The sequence below is a fragment of the Diabrotica virgifera genome, chromosome 7, assembly GCF_917563875.1.
Source record: "Diabrotica virgifera virgifera chromosome 7, PGI_DIABVI_V3a".
Lineage (NCBI taxonomy): Eukaryota > Metazoa > Arthropoda > Insecta > Coleoptera > Chrysomelidae > Diabrotica > Diabrotica virgifera.
Genome location: NC_065449.1, coordinates 248,966,355 through 248,984,365, shown reverse-complemented (window position 1 = coordinate 248,984,365; position 18,011 = coordinate 248,966,355). Strand labels below are relative to the sequence as shown.

The following is an 18,011-nucleotide window of genomic DNA, read 5'->3' as shown; positions in this document are numbered from 1 at the left end:
TTTTGGTCTCTTTTCTTTTACTATTGTCACATAGACAAGCCCATTCTTCTCCATTGGGCACACTGCGCAAGTGCCCAGGGCCCCGCGCTCGATAGAGGCCCCACGCTCGATGGCTCGATTGAGGCCCCCTAGTCTCTACTCGATTAGATACTAAATGATAACCGAATGGGTTATCTAAGCACGGAAAAAAATATACGTGAAATATAAAAAAATATATATTTTAGATAGTAGTATGCAGTTATATAGAGTTGTATAACTGCAAAGGATGCTTCGGTGTTACATGCTCTGTACTCTTATTTATGGCTTGGAAGCATGGACATTAAAACAAGCCCATCTGAATAAGTTGGCTGCCTTTGAATTTTGGTGTTATAGAAGAATCCTACGAATATCATGGATTCAAAGAATGTCAAACGTGGAAGTAACTGTGGTTTGTTTTTAAACCAGGAGGAGTAAGTCAAATTTACCGCGCTGTGATGCTTGTTTGTAATTGGTGCAACCGCAGGGAAGTTTACTCCACTGTTATGCAATTTTGACACTAATGACATTTATGAAATTTTGACACTATTGGCATTTCATAGGTTAATTAAGTTATATCAGCGATTTTTTGTGTTTTCTGCGTTATTCCTTTAATTCTTAGATTTTTAGTCTTCTTTTATATAAAAAGCAGTTGTCTTTAGAACTCCTTAGCGACGTATTAGTATAATATGGATTACTGTTGAAAGCCAATACGATCAACCAAAAAAGAAGATATATTTGGTGATTTTTCTAGCGACTTTTTTGGGTGTGAATCTGTCTTTTTAGTTTACTCCACCTGGTTTAAAAACAAACCATAGAAGGATAGGAAATAAACCGAAATTAATATTAACTATCAAAAGACGAAAACTTGAGTAGGTACTTGGGACATGTGATGAGAGGGCAAAAATACTCATTATTACAACTTATTATGCACGGCAAAATCCGAGGAAAGCGAAATGTGGGAAGACGAAGAACATCCTGGCTGAGAAAACTTAAGGGAATGGTTCGAATGCAGTAGTGCAGAGATATTTAGAGCGGCAGTCAACAGGGTCCGCATTGCCATGATGATTTGCAACCTTCGATAGAAGATGGAACTTAAATAAGAAGAAATAAGATGGTCAGCCAGAGCTGATGTTGTGAGCGCCTTGCATGGAGGTCATAAAGAAATTATAGAAGCTTTGATATCCATCGCCACAGATATAGAACTGGCACAATAATCTAGAGCAAAAGCCCTTATACACGTTTGAGGTCTCAAATTTCCTAAACCTGTTGTCCGATTTGAGTGATTTTTTTAGTATGTTATAGCTTTATTATTTAAGAATATCAACGTAACAATATTGTTGCTAGACAGGTAAATGTCATTTTATAGCGGGTGTAACAATCATACTGTGTTTTTTCCTTAAAGTTCGGAACACTCTGTGGAATATTATAGCATAAATAAAATATTGAAATTAAAACTCAATTGTAGCCTTAGGCTTTCTTAACATTTTCTTTTTTGGTTCATTTGCTTATGTTGGATAATAAGAAAGTTAGGTACTTTAACAACTAGCCATGTTCTTCATCAATACAGGGTGTTTCTAAATAAGTGCGACAAACTTTAAGGAGTAATTCTGCATGAAAAAATAATGACCGTTTCCGAGATACGGGATGTTGAATTTTTTCTTACAAACTGACGATTTATTTGTTGCTGTAAAACCGGTGGGATAGGCAAATGAAATTTAGTAGGTTTTAAGAGGTAGTTATTGCTCATTTTTTGACATACAAATAAGAATTATATATTCAATACAATGTTTATACCCGTATGCACGCCAATGGTGAATATACAATTCTTATTTGTATGTCAAAAAATGCTCAATAACTACCTCTTAAAACCTACCAAATTTAATTTGCATATCTCAACCGGGTTTTAGAGCAACAAATAAATCGTCAGTTTGTAAGAAAAAACTCAACATTTTGTAAGAAACATTTGCGGGCATATATCTTTATAAAGCAAACGGTCAATATTTATTCATGCAGAATTACCCCTTAAAGTTTGTCGCACTTATTTAGAAACACCCTTAATTGATGAAAAACATGGCTAGTTGTTAAAGTACCTAACTTTTTGATTATACAACATAAGCAAATGAATCAAAAAAGAAAATGTTAAAAAAGCCTACAATTGAGTTTTAATTTCAATATTTTATCTATGCTAGAATATTACACACGGTGTTCCGAATTTTAAGGAAAAAAGAATGTGTGTGTACTTTGTACGCACGTAAGAAGTTATACTTCTATTATATGATTATAGGATTATAAACGAAATTAATATACTTTTTATTTATATTTTATTTAAATAATAAACTAATTTATACTTACTACTTCTCAAACATTTTTATTAAAACAGTGCCAAAAATTAAAAAAATAAAAGAATAAAACACAGACAAACACATTAAAAATGCCACAAATGATTTCTGAACATTAATTGTCGGAAATTTTTTTAACTAAATACGTATTTTCTGAAAATAAAATTATATAATAAATATACTTACAATCATAAAATGTATAAAAAAATAAAAAAATACAAGTGTCTATTGGGATTCGAACCAACTTATCAGCGCGGTTGGTATTGGCGTTGTATTGGGGTTCATTCGCATTAAACGCTTCGCCACGGAGACAATGTGTCATTATGTGCGAAGATCGACTAACTAAACGGATTAAACTTTTGACATTTTTGAATTAAATCAAATTATTTTGATTTTGAATTGAAATGATTTAGAATTGAAAAAATACAACAAAACATAGAGGAAGAAAACAATATATTAGGTGAATATTGATAGAAATTTTGATGGTAATCAAATTATGCAAATAAAAGTATTACATACTATGTATTTTGGTAGGTTCAAATAGGTAGGTACCTATGATACATTTACAATTATTACTTACCTGTTGCTTTAAAAACTATTTAAAAGTCACTACAATTATAAACTTTTTTGTTTCTGTCCTCACAACAATAAAACTAATATATTATACATTTGTTTACCTTCATATTGAACAATTATTTATTATTGACAGATCATTTCAACACCCAATCAGAGCCCGTATAACGGCTAATACCATACTGTCGGTGTGCGCATGCGCGCAGATCAATATAAATTCACCCTCAATCGCGCCTAAAGAAGTATAACTTTAAAAACACAGTATGATTGTTACACCCGGTATAAAATGACATTTACCTGTCTAGCAACAATATTGTTACGTTGAGATTCTTAAATAATAAGGCTATAACAAACTAAAAAAATCACTCAAATCGGACAACAGGTTTAGGAAATTCGAGACCTCAAACGTGTATAATTCATCGAGTGACCCGATTTTTGTGATCGTGAGTGTATATAACAAAAATTTGGAGCTCCATGTGTTAGACAGAATAAATAAAACAAGTAGGTAATTATCTTCAGAAAGAAACAACACTGGACGTTGCAATTGATTTGTTTACTGCACTCGATGATTATTTAATTTAGCTTCAGGGATAAGTTTGATTACTTCGAATCGTCCGCCAAAGAAAAATATACGGAATCTGACTATAAAGACCTATCTAAAAAAACCAGACTTATAAGCTCATGCCAGACTTTTTTTGATGACTCTGCACCATCAGTCCAACTGAATGGAAAAGAAAGATTCAGAGTCGAAACCTTTATCCCCATAAATGATACCCTGGGGTTCATCTAAAGCAGGAATTAAGTTCGTATAACATTAGCATAGATAAATAATATGTATATTATGTAACATTAGTCAACGATTTGGATTATTTTTTCGCGTGAAAACTCTGATTTCCTAAGAGTTGAGCCAAAGTTGCAAAAAAATTGCTGAAATCTATTGTAGGTAGGTAAATGAGAAAGAGTTAAGAAATGGAATGTCTGCATTTAACAGAATACCTACTTGAAAATTAATGAAAGTAAAAAAAAATTAAGGAACTTCTAGAGATTGGCTACTATCGACCTTTATAGCTTCCCCTATCGTAAAAAACACGAGCCACTACTGCTTCAATATTACTTTTATGGAGCAAAAATGGATAAAACCCTAAATAAATTAAACGCGCCCGTCCATGGCTTTTTCAAAATACAAAAAAAGAAACGTTGCTAACTTCAGATCAGTCGGTAATGTTTTTATTTTGGTGGAGGTTATGGATGAGCCATAAAGTAAAAGTACTCATAAACAATTATTTATCAAAGGATAAAAATTGTCAATTTACACGTAAGCTTCTTCTACGTAAACACTTTCGTGTATTTATTACGAGGTTTCGTATACATGCGTGCCATTCAATTGTTAGTACCATTACCATTAGCAATTGATGTTTTAGTGAAAAATGGCTAGTGGTGAAATTAGGAAAGTTGCTCTTCTTACGGGAGTAAATGGGCAGGTAAGTCTTTTAGACCTGGATCCCGCGTACAAAAAAAAGTTGAATAATAATATAGGGAGACCAAACGTCCCGTAAAAACAGGATTGTCCCGTTTTTTTAACGATTTGTCCCGGGGTCCGAAAAAGTCTCTCGGAACGCCTAAATGTCCCGTATTTGCGTTGACTTGATTTTATGTATCTGACTATATTTTCTATCTTTAATTTTTCTTCAATTTCGGCATTTGTTTTCATTCTTATTTCTCATTCTCTTGTTACATTATGGCCCAGTAAGTATTCTCATTATTTTTCTTTCAAATTTCAGAATGCTATCTTCCTCTTTGTTTCAAAATTGTTTTATTTTATGGTTTTCTCTGTCGTTTTCAATATCCCCCAGTGAAACCAGTCATTTTTTGTCTGTTTATTTGTTGAGTTGGCTTATTTGTTGAGTTGGCTTTGTTTCTCGCTATTTTGTATTCTTCCCCGTTTTGCTCTGACGGGTTGTTGATCCATGTTATTCTGGCGGAGTTTTTTGGTGTTCTGTCTGTTTTGCAGTCTTGATCGTATGTAAATTGAAAAGAAGTTATAGATCTCAAATTAACTAAAAGACTATGTTTCAATCGCCCCTACCTGTTTGGGTATCACCCCAATTACTCCTTGGCAGTGGTGCACTCAGGGGGGTTTTGGCGGTTAAACCCCCTTTCCCCTAGGACATATCGCCTAGTGAGAACAATAGTGGAGAAACACGAAAATCGAAGTTTTTGAGTTAAGTCCACCAATCGGCATCTAAATATGCCCTCTTTTATGTGCAATATCGGCTAACAATTATTTAATTTCCTTATTACTAGAGGGCGCCTACAAGTCTTTATCGTATTGTGAATTTGTCAAATATTTTGATGCATTAATGACGAAAGCATACTCCGTGCCTGCATGTATTTGAAATATTAGATATTTTATTAAAGATAGTAGTACAATGTGCAATAGTGGCGAATGAGCACTTTTGTCTGTGTGGTCGTTTTTGCTTTTGTGGTTTTTTTATAAAACTTTTTACAGAGAAACTCAGTTTCAATCGTTCTTAGGTACTTAGAAATAGCAAATCAAGAAAGCGTCTATCCACTTTGGATCAGTATTATTTAATTCCACACTATCGAGAACCAATATTCATTTCTAAAAAGAAGTCTTACAAAATAAATCAATTCCTTCTACCCACAATCACTTCTTTAGTAGTTTGAAATAAGTGAGTGAAATGATGAATATAATTTTACTATCCATAGTTCTTTTGCTTACTTTTTATCTTTTATCATGTTTATCATTTTCATAATTAGTACTTAAGATCTTATTTTGTTATTTTTCTATTGTACTTTAGTTTCATTTTGCGAATAACTGGTGTGTACAATAAAATATTTTATTTGATGCGTTTAATTTATTTTTAAAAGTAATTTTTTAATTATTTAAACGGAAACCAAACTGTTGTAGTATAGTAGTAGTAAAGTATAGTGGCGAAACATCAAATTAAACATCCTCGATAATGCAATAGAGGCGTAACGCAGAAAAAAAATCAAAAATAAATACAATATCCATCTTTTCTTCCAATAAAATTACTTCTACTAATTGGTTTACATATCTAGAAAGCATATTATTAGAAATATTCTGCAAAATGACTACCTATTAGTCAGTTATACTGTTTAGCAGTTTCATCAAAACTTTAAATACGATTATCTCTAAATGTTCATGTTGAAGTTTCGTCACTATTGTTCTCACCAGGCGATATGAAAAATATATAAAGAATAGTAGGAAAATGTAACTTGTCTTTCACAAACAATACAAAAAAATGTCGGTGCCCAAGGCAATCTCCCCCTCAGAGAAGAAAAATGCTCCTTAGATCTGTCCCGTTTTTTCAAGTTTATGATTTTGTCACCCTAGTCTAGTCGGACAAACTTGGATGTACGGGAACATTGAAACAGGGGAAGTGTTAAATTGTGGAACAGGTTACAGGTTTTGAACGTCAGACTAGGAAAACTTCCCATGTATTTTGTCGGACTGAACTTCCAATTGATTTGTTATCCGTTCATTAAACTCTCATGCAAAAATCAGACTGCTATTTTCCAGTGGCGGCTCGTGATTTTTACAATAGGGGAGGCTATACCTAACTGTAAAATATATAGACAAATGTGCACTAGCAAAAAAATGCGCCAAAAAATGTAATTTAAGGCCCCATTTTTTGACCATTTTTTATTTACATTTCATAATATCATCCTAATTCATAATTTTCATGATATCATATCATTTTAAAAATAGTTAGTCTAATTGTAAAAGTTTAATACCAAAGTTTGTGTCGTTTATTTATTAACAATTCCATCTATTTGTAAATAGATACCTATGCATATCAAAATAAATACAGATTTGAAGTTTTGCCGTCCATACATAATGAAGCTTCAAATTTTTTAAGATACTCAACTGAATTTTTTTAATTCTAAACACAGCCTACTGCGAATTCAAAAACACGATAAATTACCGATATTTTGCTTTGAGTTAGAGATATCGGAAAAAGTTTTTTGAGCAAGTTGTTCCAAATAATATTATTATAACCCCACATACCAAATTTCATAACAAAATTCTCACTTTTAGATTTTTCATTATTTTTAGTCAGGACCCTAAAATTCGTTGTCCCGAGACGTACACAACCACGCAACGGAGCCGAGAAGCTACTCTGCCTCCCTTGGTATATCTCCGGGCAGAGTGTGATGGCACCGTAGATGCCACTGTTAGGAGACCGGGTCTCCTTAAACGCCTGCTGCGCTGCACAGAGCATTAGCAACGGCGTCTGCTGGGCTTCTCGGCTCCGTTCATGAATCTCGGGATAACCCAGGGTCCTGCCTACAATAATATGTAATAAAACTGAGACGCGATCATGCGTTCTAATGCTAATGCTCCGTACGTTTGGATAATTAGTGATAATATGGAATTTACACGTTGTATAATAGTGAGACTGCTTGTTGTTTTCGCGATTCATGATAAACAAAACAGTGTAGAGTGTGTAAAAAATTTATGGGGAGGCTGTGCCTCCCTTGCCTTCTCTGACGAGCCGCCACTGCTATTTTCCACAAACACAATTCCTGTTGTTTTACATGTTCTATGTGTCGGACTTATTAAAATTCACAACATATTTGTCAGACAAACATTTTTTCATATATTATATAAAGTTTGCTATTGCATAAACTTAAAAACTGTTAGTTTTCACCATCATAAACTTGTCAGGATGACACGTTCCACAATTAAAATCACGTTCTACTATTAGATAGATAGATAGATATTTATTCATTTAAATAGGTTACCCTAATATACAATAAATGTAGAGAATAGATATTACAAATCATTTACAAAAATCAAATATAACTAAGCAACATCAAATGAAATTAAACAAACTTTAAATAAATTTACAACATATAATACCATACAATACCCACCCATAAAATTAACATAATAAAGTATTACATCACTTGTTTCTAATATACAGCTTAAGTTTGGTTTTAAAAGATTTTAGTGACATTGTATTTTTTAATTCACCTGGTAGAGCGTTAAACTCATTAAAACCCCTGAATACTAATGAATTCATCGTCATTCTATAATTTGTTTTTGCTATGTAAATATTCCTGCTATATTTATTTGCTATATTAAAACTTCCCCTGTTCCAGTGTACCCCATACATCAGTGTTTGTCCGACTAGCTGCTAAGCTATTAACAAATTTTCAGCTTGCTATTAATCAACTTTTTTTTGGTACCCAGGATCTAGGCCTAGAGAGAGAGAGAGACATACTTTATTGATACAATGTACCAAAAGGCCATAGATCGAAGTCTTTCAGCCAATTTACACAATTAATATACATTAATACAGTATATGTTTTTTGTTAATATTAATACAATACAACAATTACAAAAATATATTTGTATGTGGCGGTAATCACAATATCACTGACAATTAGCTACAATACAGATGATGATTTAAATAGAGTTGTTTATTGTCTTGATGTGTAGCAGATTTTTCTTCAAAAAGAGTTCTTCCTGGATATCTACGGGCACTGTCCTCTGGTATCTTCACAATGTGGGGCTCAATCAAATTTTTGTTATTGTCGTTAATAGAGAAATATTTAAACAACTTATTGAGTCTCTCATTAATAGGTTCAATTCCAGTTTTATCGTACAGCATTCTGTTTGATGGATTATGAATTGGATTATCAGGATGATGCATTCTAGTGATTTGTCGAAGGCTAGTTGTTTCAGCCACTTTTATATTATTTTTGGCAGGACCTTTAGAATTATAGAAAATTGTAGAACCATACTCCAGCATGGACCTGCAAATCATTTTATAAATATTGGCTGCTGTTTCAATCGTAATTCCCTCATTCTTGTATGTTAAGCTTCTGAAGTGTTTTGCTCTAGTTATAATTTTCCTTTGTATAACTGCTGTGTGGTGGTTGAACTTCAATTTGTTATCTATTTCTATTCCCAAATACTTAACAGTTTGGGAGGGTTTAATAATATTGTCGCATATGTTTATGGTTGGAGAGTGATCTTGGATTCTATGGTTAAATATTATTAGTTTTGTTTTAGAAGGATTTATTGTTAATCTCCATTTATTCTCCCAAGATATTGTGTCATCCACCTTCCTCTGCAATAAGTCCATTGTCTTTATTAAATTTTTTCCATATGATATCACTGCAGTGTCATCAGCAAATTGTAGCAAATTAGTATTGGTTAGTCTATTGTCTCATATGTCACTGCAATAGAGATTATACAATAGAGGGGAGAGTGGTGAACCTTGTGGAACTCCTTGTTGCACTGAAAATGAATGGGAATATGTTTCATTGATCTTAACTATACACCTGCGTCTTCTAAGAAATTCGTCAATAATCCATATTAGAGAAGGGGAGCATTTCATTCTGTGAAGTTTATATAACAATCCTCTATGCCAAACGGAGTCAAAAGCCTTCTTGATGTCCAAGAAAACTCCAGCGGCCTTTAGTCCTTGCAATCTTGCTGCCTGTATATTGGATGTTACTATTGAAAGAGGAAGGATTGTAGATGATTTTTCTCTAAATCCAAACTGGTGTGCTGGAATATGTTGGTTTAATTCATTATATAATCTTAATCAATTACTGGGAGAAGGGTGATTGGACGGTAATTTTGGGGTAGTTGATGGTTAGTATAAGGTTTAGGAATAACTATTACAATGCCTGTCTTCCACTCATCAGGGAAGAAATGATTCATGATACAATAATTATATATGCTCATTATCTCATAAACTACTGAATTCAAAAATTAATTGCAATGATCTACTGTCTCTAATTGACTTTAATGTTCCCTCTAGAGTTACTAGAACATCCCAAAATTTTGCAATTAAGTTTGATCGCTGCAGCTTTGGTAGGCATTCTCCGCTGAGTAGAATCATTCTAAATGGATATAGAATAGACCTTGATTTGTTACTGTGCGCTTCGGAAAATGTTTGTAGACAGTGTTTAAAAAAAATTTGTAATCTTATGTGATTTATATTTGTTATTTACTTTGTATTATTTTAATATTTGTTTTTTCTCTATAGCTGCATCGCCAATTTTTGTCATAATTTACTATATCTTTATATTTATTGTATCACTAGATAATTATAATATTTTGTGTATATATTAAATTGTGTGGTATCCCGTTAATTAATAATAAATAAATAAAAACCTCCTTATGAATATCTGGATCTAGTTGTCTAAGGATTTTACGATTGATGGAATCTTTGCCTGGAGCTGTGTTTTTCCTTTATATAGAGCCTCGTCATATTCATCTTCTGTGATGTCCTAAAGAGCATTCAGATTACGACTATTTTCATAAAAACTTCCACACCAACTATCCACCTCCTCTACGGTATCTCTATCAAAATTGTTATCCTCATTAAATTTGTAGGTTTCTTCAAAGTATCTAGCAAAAGCACTACATTTTTCTTCATCTGTACTATATGTCTGGCCATCATATATCAGTTCTGAAATCTGTTGTCTAAACGATTTATATTTAGACAGTTTTTTTATTTCATTCCAGTATGTTTTTCCTTTCATGGAGTTTATACTTTTACATGCTAGGATCCATTTATGTTGTTTAAATTGTGATAATATAAGTTTGTGAATATCTTTGTTTAGTTCATTAAATTGTGATTTTAATGCATGTGTCTCATTTTTTTGGATCTGCCTGAGTAACTGTCTCTTCAATTTAATCAGAGACAAAATGAAGGGTGGAAGATTGTAATTAAAGGGTGATTTCTTCTGCTTGTGCGAATTTTCTATTATTAATTTAGACAACATAGTGTTGAAATTTTTAATGTAATTTGGGCAAATGTCATGCCTTATATTCAAAAATTCTTTCATTCTACTATTTACATTTTGTACATTACATTTTGCTATATTTGGAAGATTAATTTCATTAATGTGGTCAGGATCATGATGTAGATTAAAATCAAATTGCAAAGCCAAGTGATCACTTCCCAGATCTGGAGTTCCAAGTATATTTGTGATATTATTTATAATATTTTTAGAACAAAATAATATATCTGGAGTTGTGCTTGGGTTACCTGCCATTATAAACGTAGGAGGAGTAGGTATTTGACAAAAATTAGAATTTTGAAGAAAACATTTGATTTGCTTCATACGTGAGGGGCTTGATTTTGGGTTAAAATCGCCAATGATTATTGAATAATCATAAAGGGATGCTTTAATGAAGATAGTTTCTTCAATTAGTGAAGAATTATGAATATAGACTACGAAAATATGTAATTTGGAGTCTTTAAAAGGAAATGAGATATGAATGCAGTTATTAAGAGGGTTGTTTATTCGTGGAGGATTTTCTTTACCCATCTTCCTTGTTTTTCTGGATTGTATAAGACTGCCTCCTCTGAAGTTTTGGTTTAATATATTTCCTTTTTGTTGGATTATAGACCAGTCACAATATGGGTTAATAAAATCTTTATTTTTGCTTTCCACACACATAAAACTATCGATATTGTTAGCTTGTAAATAGTTGTATATTAAATATTTCTTTGGTTGAAAACTATTGATATTTGAATAAAGAAACCTCACCTTATGAGCCATTATCCTGAATTATTGCAAGGCCTTCCTGTGGCATAGTTGGTGAGTCATTGGTTGGTTTTTCCAGATCGAACATGAGTATAAATAGTCGATTTCCGCTAAATACTGGGGTAGTATCAATGTTATATAGATGTACAAATCTCTTTTTTAGCTTAATTATGATTTCTTGACGATCTTTATTTTTAGGATTATTTGGTTTGTTAGTACCTATATGTTTCAATAATATGATCATGATATGTCATTGGTGAATGTATTCTGCTTGTACCAGTAATTTCTGATGGCATTTCGGAGGATTTTTTGTTCATAGACTTAATGCGCGCATTAGGAATTCCTTCGATAGGTTTAGTTGGTCTGCTAGGACATTTAGGTGACCATGCTTGGTGGTCTTCGGCGTTGCATGACAAACACTTTTCTGGAAGAGGAGAGGTGCACATTTGTGTTGAATGTTTTCCTTGGCATTTCCTACAGCTTATTGATGTGGTGCAGTTCTCTGTAGTGTGGGTATATAGTAAACATTTGGAACATGGGATAGGAGAAGGTTCGGGTGGTTGACTGGGATAAACAGGATAGTGGTAGTTCTTAAAGAACACTCCCTCGCTTAATAGTTTTTGAAATGATGAGTAATCTCCCGTAATTATTCTGATCAGATGTGTCAGTTTTCCGGTTTTTCTCGATGTAATTATTTTGCAGTATCTGTGTGTTATTCCGATATTGGTAAGGTGGTCTTTTATATGTGTATCCTCAATATCCAATTCTACCGATGATATAACACAGGCGAAAGTTGTGTTTTGTGATTTATGTGGTGTTGATTGATTTTGGTTAGAATTTGTTTCTTTGTATTCTTTGACCACACTTGACTGGACTAATGATTTCAGCTTTGTTTTAATGTGTTTATTATCCTTTTTACTTTTTAAAATAAAACCACTTCTAGTTTTTATTATAACATCCGAAGAGTTTGGATTTTCAACACTCCAATAATTAGCCAACTGAAACCTTGATAATTCTTGATGTGTTGTTATAAAAAAAATTTGTTTATAGATTTGATTAGTGATGTTTTTCATTTGAAGTGAATATTTGTGCGTGTTGTTGTTAGTTACCTTTTTTTGATGACTTGGACTTGGAGTGTTGATATCTTTTTGTGAGTTTTGCTGAGTTTGTTGTGTAAATGACCCTTACAGGGTCATTTAGACGGGCCACTAAAATTGCATATTTTCGGCAATATTTAGTGGAAATATTGCTCAGCGATATTTGTAAAAACAGAAATATTTACGTATGGCCTGTCAACAATAATAAAAAATATTTACTGCAATATTTCCAGCCATGCTTGTTGCATTATATATCCGTTTTAGACGAAAAATACCCTTGAAGTATTGACGAGACGAATGCTTACACTATCAATACCCGTTTCTGGTATATCCCGAGATAAAATAAATTGAATTGCTTCATATGCAAACCAATGTACAATTTTGCCACATTGACTTCCACTTTTCTTTTGAATTACCTTTTTGTGTTCATTTTTCGCATATGTCCTTAAACTTCTGAATTTTTTATAAGCTTCGTCCGGTGTTATATTGAATTCTTGTGCAATGGCCATCCAACTATCTTTCTTTGCATTTCTCTCTATGTATGATGTATTTTCTGCATCCCACAACTCTAGACGTAAATGTACTGCATTAATAAAACTTATTGTAAAAAAGGGTTCAAGGCAGGTTTTGTTTATATTCGATTCCGAGTTGGACTACCATCTCCATATAGCAACTATTTCAGCATCCTTATGCATCATCAGTGAAGTTTATGCAGTCACAACTCTGAAGGGAATATAAACATTCTGCCTCTTTTAAGGCAAACCATCGCGATGCAATGATTTTTTATCTTTTTCATTTTACTCAGTTTTTGAGTATTTAGAAACTGTCTTTCGGTCCTTTTCCTAGACGAAGAGAAGGTAAATGCGTGGCCTAAGTGTCCTCTATTTGCTTTCTCCTATTTTCGTCGTCTCTACTTGATTATATATTGTAAAATCCGGAGATATGGGATGCAGCCAGAAAGCAGTTTATTAACGAAAAGTCTTAGATTTAAAATATTGTTTATTATATTTTTATTTCAACTATTCTAATTGTTTAAAAACTTATTGTGTTTTCATTTGACCACATATTCATTTTTTCTTTGTATGTTTTGACAAAACCAAATTAAATTTCTACAGAATAGCCGAGCAACATGCAAGATTTTCCACAGCAGTCGGAACTTATCGGCAACGCATCAGCCACTAACTGCAATAGTGTTCAAATACCAGCAATATTTCGGCCACATGGCTCGGCCCTACGGCGATATTTTTATTAGATGCTGCAATGTTGCCAGCAACATACCGAATATATATTGCCGGCAACATATTGCTTTAAAAGCTAGCCCGTCTAAATGCCCCTTTTTCAGAAGATTGCAGACCAATTATTATATCTTGCACTTGCTGTTGAGATAGTTGTGGTTGTGTGATTTTTTTTGCTGGATTAGCCAAATGTTTTTTCTTTTTCCTTTTCACTTTTATCCACTGTCCGGCATCGTCCATTTCCATTTCTTCTTCTGTTTCGCTGCTCTCGGAAGCCATGTTTCTTAACTATTTGTATAAATCAACTAGTTAACAACCTGATCACTAATTGCTTTGTAATGAATGAACTCATCTTCAATGTGTGTTTACACTATGAAGGTTCGAAGCATACTGTGGTCTAGGCCTATTTTATTAATAATTGTACTTAAATTCTATTAATTGACACAATACTATGCTTTTTAAAATATTTCGCTAGGAAACCAACTAACAGATTCACGTAAACATTTAATTTAAGAGGTTTGTTTTTAGTGGCTGATTGACATAAAGTCCATGCCATTAAAAAAAAATGGTTTGTTTTTTACATTTAGGTAATTAATGAATTTTGTCCATCCAATAAGTAGGGGAGGAAAGTATGCTAAATTTGCAGTTACTTGAGCGTTATGGGGACCTATTGGGTTGTGAAGATTAGGTCCTAAAACCAAAAAAAGTTAAGTAAAGTTTTTCATTTTAGTGGGGACTTTCATTTTTTTTAATTTAATTTTCCATTTCCAACAATCGTTTTCTCTGATTATAGCGCCATCTATCCATTATTCGAAAAAAATCTCCAATAAAAGTTGTTCATTTTTACATAAGGAATCCAACACTGCAATAAAAAATGGGTGCTCCTATTTAAGATTTTAAAGTAACCCCACACCCTACCTTCGTGGGTGGTCGTGTTTGATGTCATTCGATAGATTTTTAAAAAATATTGAGCACAATGTTTTTCAGTTTTTTGATCTGATGTTCATTTCGAAAAATATCGCGGAGTTCCTATTTAAAATTTTAAAGTTACCCCCCACCCCTCTTTATGGGGTCGTGTTTGGTATCATTGGATAGATTTTTGAAAAAAATTCAAACATATTTTTCAGTTTTTCGATCTGACATTCATTTCACGAAATATTTGCTTTTTTTGTGAAACTTTGTGACTCGCCCATTTCCTTACACCCCGCTGAAATCGTCAGATTTTTGAAAAATACACTGTTCTGCATGTACTTAACTTACCTTATCTTAATCTAACCATTTTGAGTTTTTCTAAGGAGAGACTTTTTTTTTCGGACCCCTTTAACGAACGGCACTGTATTAAAAGTCTATATATGGTAAGGGTACATTTACAATTTACAGGATACCAAGTTTCCAGTGATTTTCTGACGCACTGCAAAAATCCCGCTTGGGCTCCCTTCTTCTTCTTCTTCAGGTGCCATCTCCGCTACGGAGGTTGGCAATCATCATAGCTATTTTAATTTTTGAGGCAGTAACTCTAAATAGTTGTTTTGAGCTGCATCCAAACCATTCTCTCAGGTTCTTCAGCCATGAAATTCGTCTTCTGCCGATGCTTCTTCTGCCATCTATCTTTCCCTGCATTATGAATCGCAGGATGCTATACTTCTCGCCCCGCATCACATGTCCGAGGTACTGTAGTTTTCTTTCTTTAATTGTAAGTTCAACTTCCTTCTCTTTACCTATTCTTCTCAGTACTTCATTGTTCGTAACTCTATCTACCCAGGAAACCCTCATAATTCTTCTATACGTCCACATTTCAAAGGCGTTAAGTCGTCTCATTGTCTCTACATTTAACGTCCATGATTCCAGTCCATAGTATAGTACACTATATACGTAACATTTTGTTGGCGTACTTTAAGAGCTAATGTTAAATCTTCGCTACATAGGACCTTTTTCATTTTCATAAAATTAGAACGTGCTTTCTCGATGCTGACTTTGATTTCTGCAGTGTAGTCATTATTTTCGGTTATAAGTGTCCCTAGGTAAGTGTACTTTTTTATTCTTTCGATCTGCTGGCCCTCTACTATCAAGATTTCGTTAGTATTATGGTTGTTTTTACTAATTTTCATAAACTTTGTCTTTTTGATATTGAGAGAAAGTCCGTACTCCCTACTACACCTTACTATATTTTACTCATGAGTATTTGCAGGTCTTGTAAATTATCGGCTATTATTACTGTATCATCTGCATATCTGATGTTGTTAACTAAGACTCCATTTACTCTTATGCCGACTGTTTCATCTTCCAGAGTTTCTCGCATTACCTCTTCAGAATAAGCGTTAAATAATAGAGGTGATAGTATGCAGCCTTGCCTGACTCCTCTCTTTATTTCCATTTCTTCAGATGTTTCTGTTTCAATTCTTACTATTGCTCGCTGATTGTAATAGAGATGTGTTATTAGTCTTAAATCTCTTTCATCTAGGTTTTTAGTTTTTAGAATTTCCATGAGTCGGTCATGTTTTACTTTATCAAACGCTTTATTGTAGTCTATAAAACAGACGTAAAGAGAACGGTTAACATCCAAACATCTCTGTGTCAGCACGTTGAAGGAGAATAATGCCTCTCTGGTGCCCATTCCATTGCGGAACCCATATTGAGTGTCAATAATATCCAGCTCCAGTTTAGAGTGTATTCTGGCGTGGATAATTTTCAGCAGAATTTTCAAGGTATGTGACATTAAGCTTATGGTTCGGTAGTCACTGCATTCTTTGGCATTCACTTTTTTTGGCAAACACACAAATGCTGATGTCAACATTTCTCTAGGGATGATTCCCGTAGTATAGATAGCGTTGAACAGTTCTACTATTATGTCCAGGTTTTTCTCGTTGACCAACTTTATCAGCTCGCTAGGTAATTCATCTGGACCAGCAGATTTATTGGTTTTCATAGAGTTTATTGCCTGACTAACCTCTGATTTGGTTATCTCTGGGCCTACATCTCCGGTTTGGCTATCTACGGATGTACTAGCTTCTCTCTGGTCATGAAATAGTTCCTCGATGTAGTCTTTCCATCGTCGTAGTTTTCGTTCTGTCTCCATTATAATATTTCCGTTTTTGTCGAGCAATATATTTGAGGTTCTTCTATTTCCTATTCCGGCTAGTTCTTTGACTTTTTTATGTAGGTTGAAGTTGTCATATCTGTTTTGAAGTTCTTCTATTTCTTTACATTTTTCAGAGAAGTAGGTTTCTTTAGCCTCCCTAATTTTTCTTCTTATTTGGTTTTGAAGCTGTTTATAGCGAGTCTTATTAATTGTTTTGTTTTTTCTTCTTTCATTCATCAACTCTAGAATTTCCTCCGTCATCCATTCTTCTTTCTTACATTTGGTTGTTGTAAGTACTTTCTTACTTGGCTCTAATATAGAGGTTTTGAAGAATTGCCACTGCTGTTCTACGTTGCAATTATTTCCTGGGTTTCTATCTAGATTTGTGTTGATTTCATGTTTCAAATTTTCTTTTATTTCTTCTGACTTAAGTTTCTGTATGTTAAGTTTATTGTTGTTGCGGCTCCCTTACCACAACGTTAATATTAATGTAAATATTTTTGGTTTTGCTGCAAATAATAATCATTATAAAGTTTGTTCCTTGACATCTTTCTTTCTTCTCTAATTTGAAAATAAGTAATGTTATTTTCTATTTTTTAATTACCTTTTAATTCAGTACTTAACACGTTAAGACACAATATTGAAAAAATGCCCCCCGGGCCAAGGCGTTTCGTCATAGCAGTTTCGTCAATACACAGCGGTCCCTAGTGACCTCTATGGCGTATGGGGAACTTCCAACATCGGTCCCTAGGGACCGCCATGGCGCTTAACGTGTCAATTGAAAAATGCCCCCCAATAATTTCCATTTTTGTTTTTAGTATTTTTGAAAAATTTAAATGCAGAATGATAGAAAACATTATTACCGAGGGCAGAAAGTCCCTGAAAACTTCTATGTTTATTTTAATAAGTTACAGGGGAAAAAAATGAAAATTTAGTGTGATTTTTAATTTCAAATAGTTCATTAAAAAAACTTTTTGTTTATTCCAAGGGACTTTCGACCCTAGGTAATAATGTAATCTTTCATTGTGCGTTTAAATTTTTCAAAAATATTTATTAGTTTCCTCAGGATTAGAAAAAAATGAATGCATTTAAATAGCATAGGATCAAG

At 33.3% G+C, this 18,011-nt stretch overlaps 1 protein-coding gene across 1 annotated transcript in view; it reads left to right on the top strand.

Annotated features, from left to right (window-relative positions):
- Window positions 1-4,130: 4,130 nt before the first annotated feature.
- Window positions 4,131-18,011, top strand: part of LOC114325250 (GDP-mannose 4,6 dehydratase) — a 29,350-nt gene continuing 15,469 nt past the window's right edge. Inside the window, exon 1 of the mRNA XM_028273256.2 lies at window positions 4,131-4,411. Coding sequence (XP_028129057.1) covers window positions 4,358-4,411 — 54 coding nt within the window. The 5' untranslated portion in view covers window positions 4,131-4,357. The remainder of the gene's footprint in view (window positions 4,412-18,011) is intronic.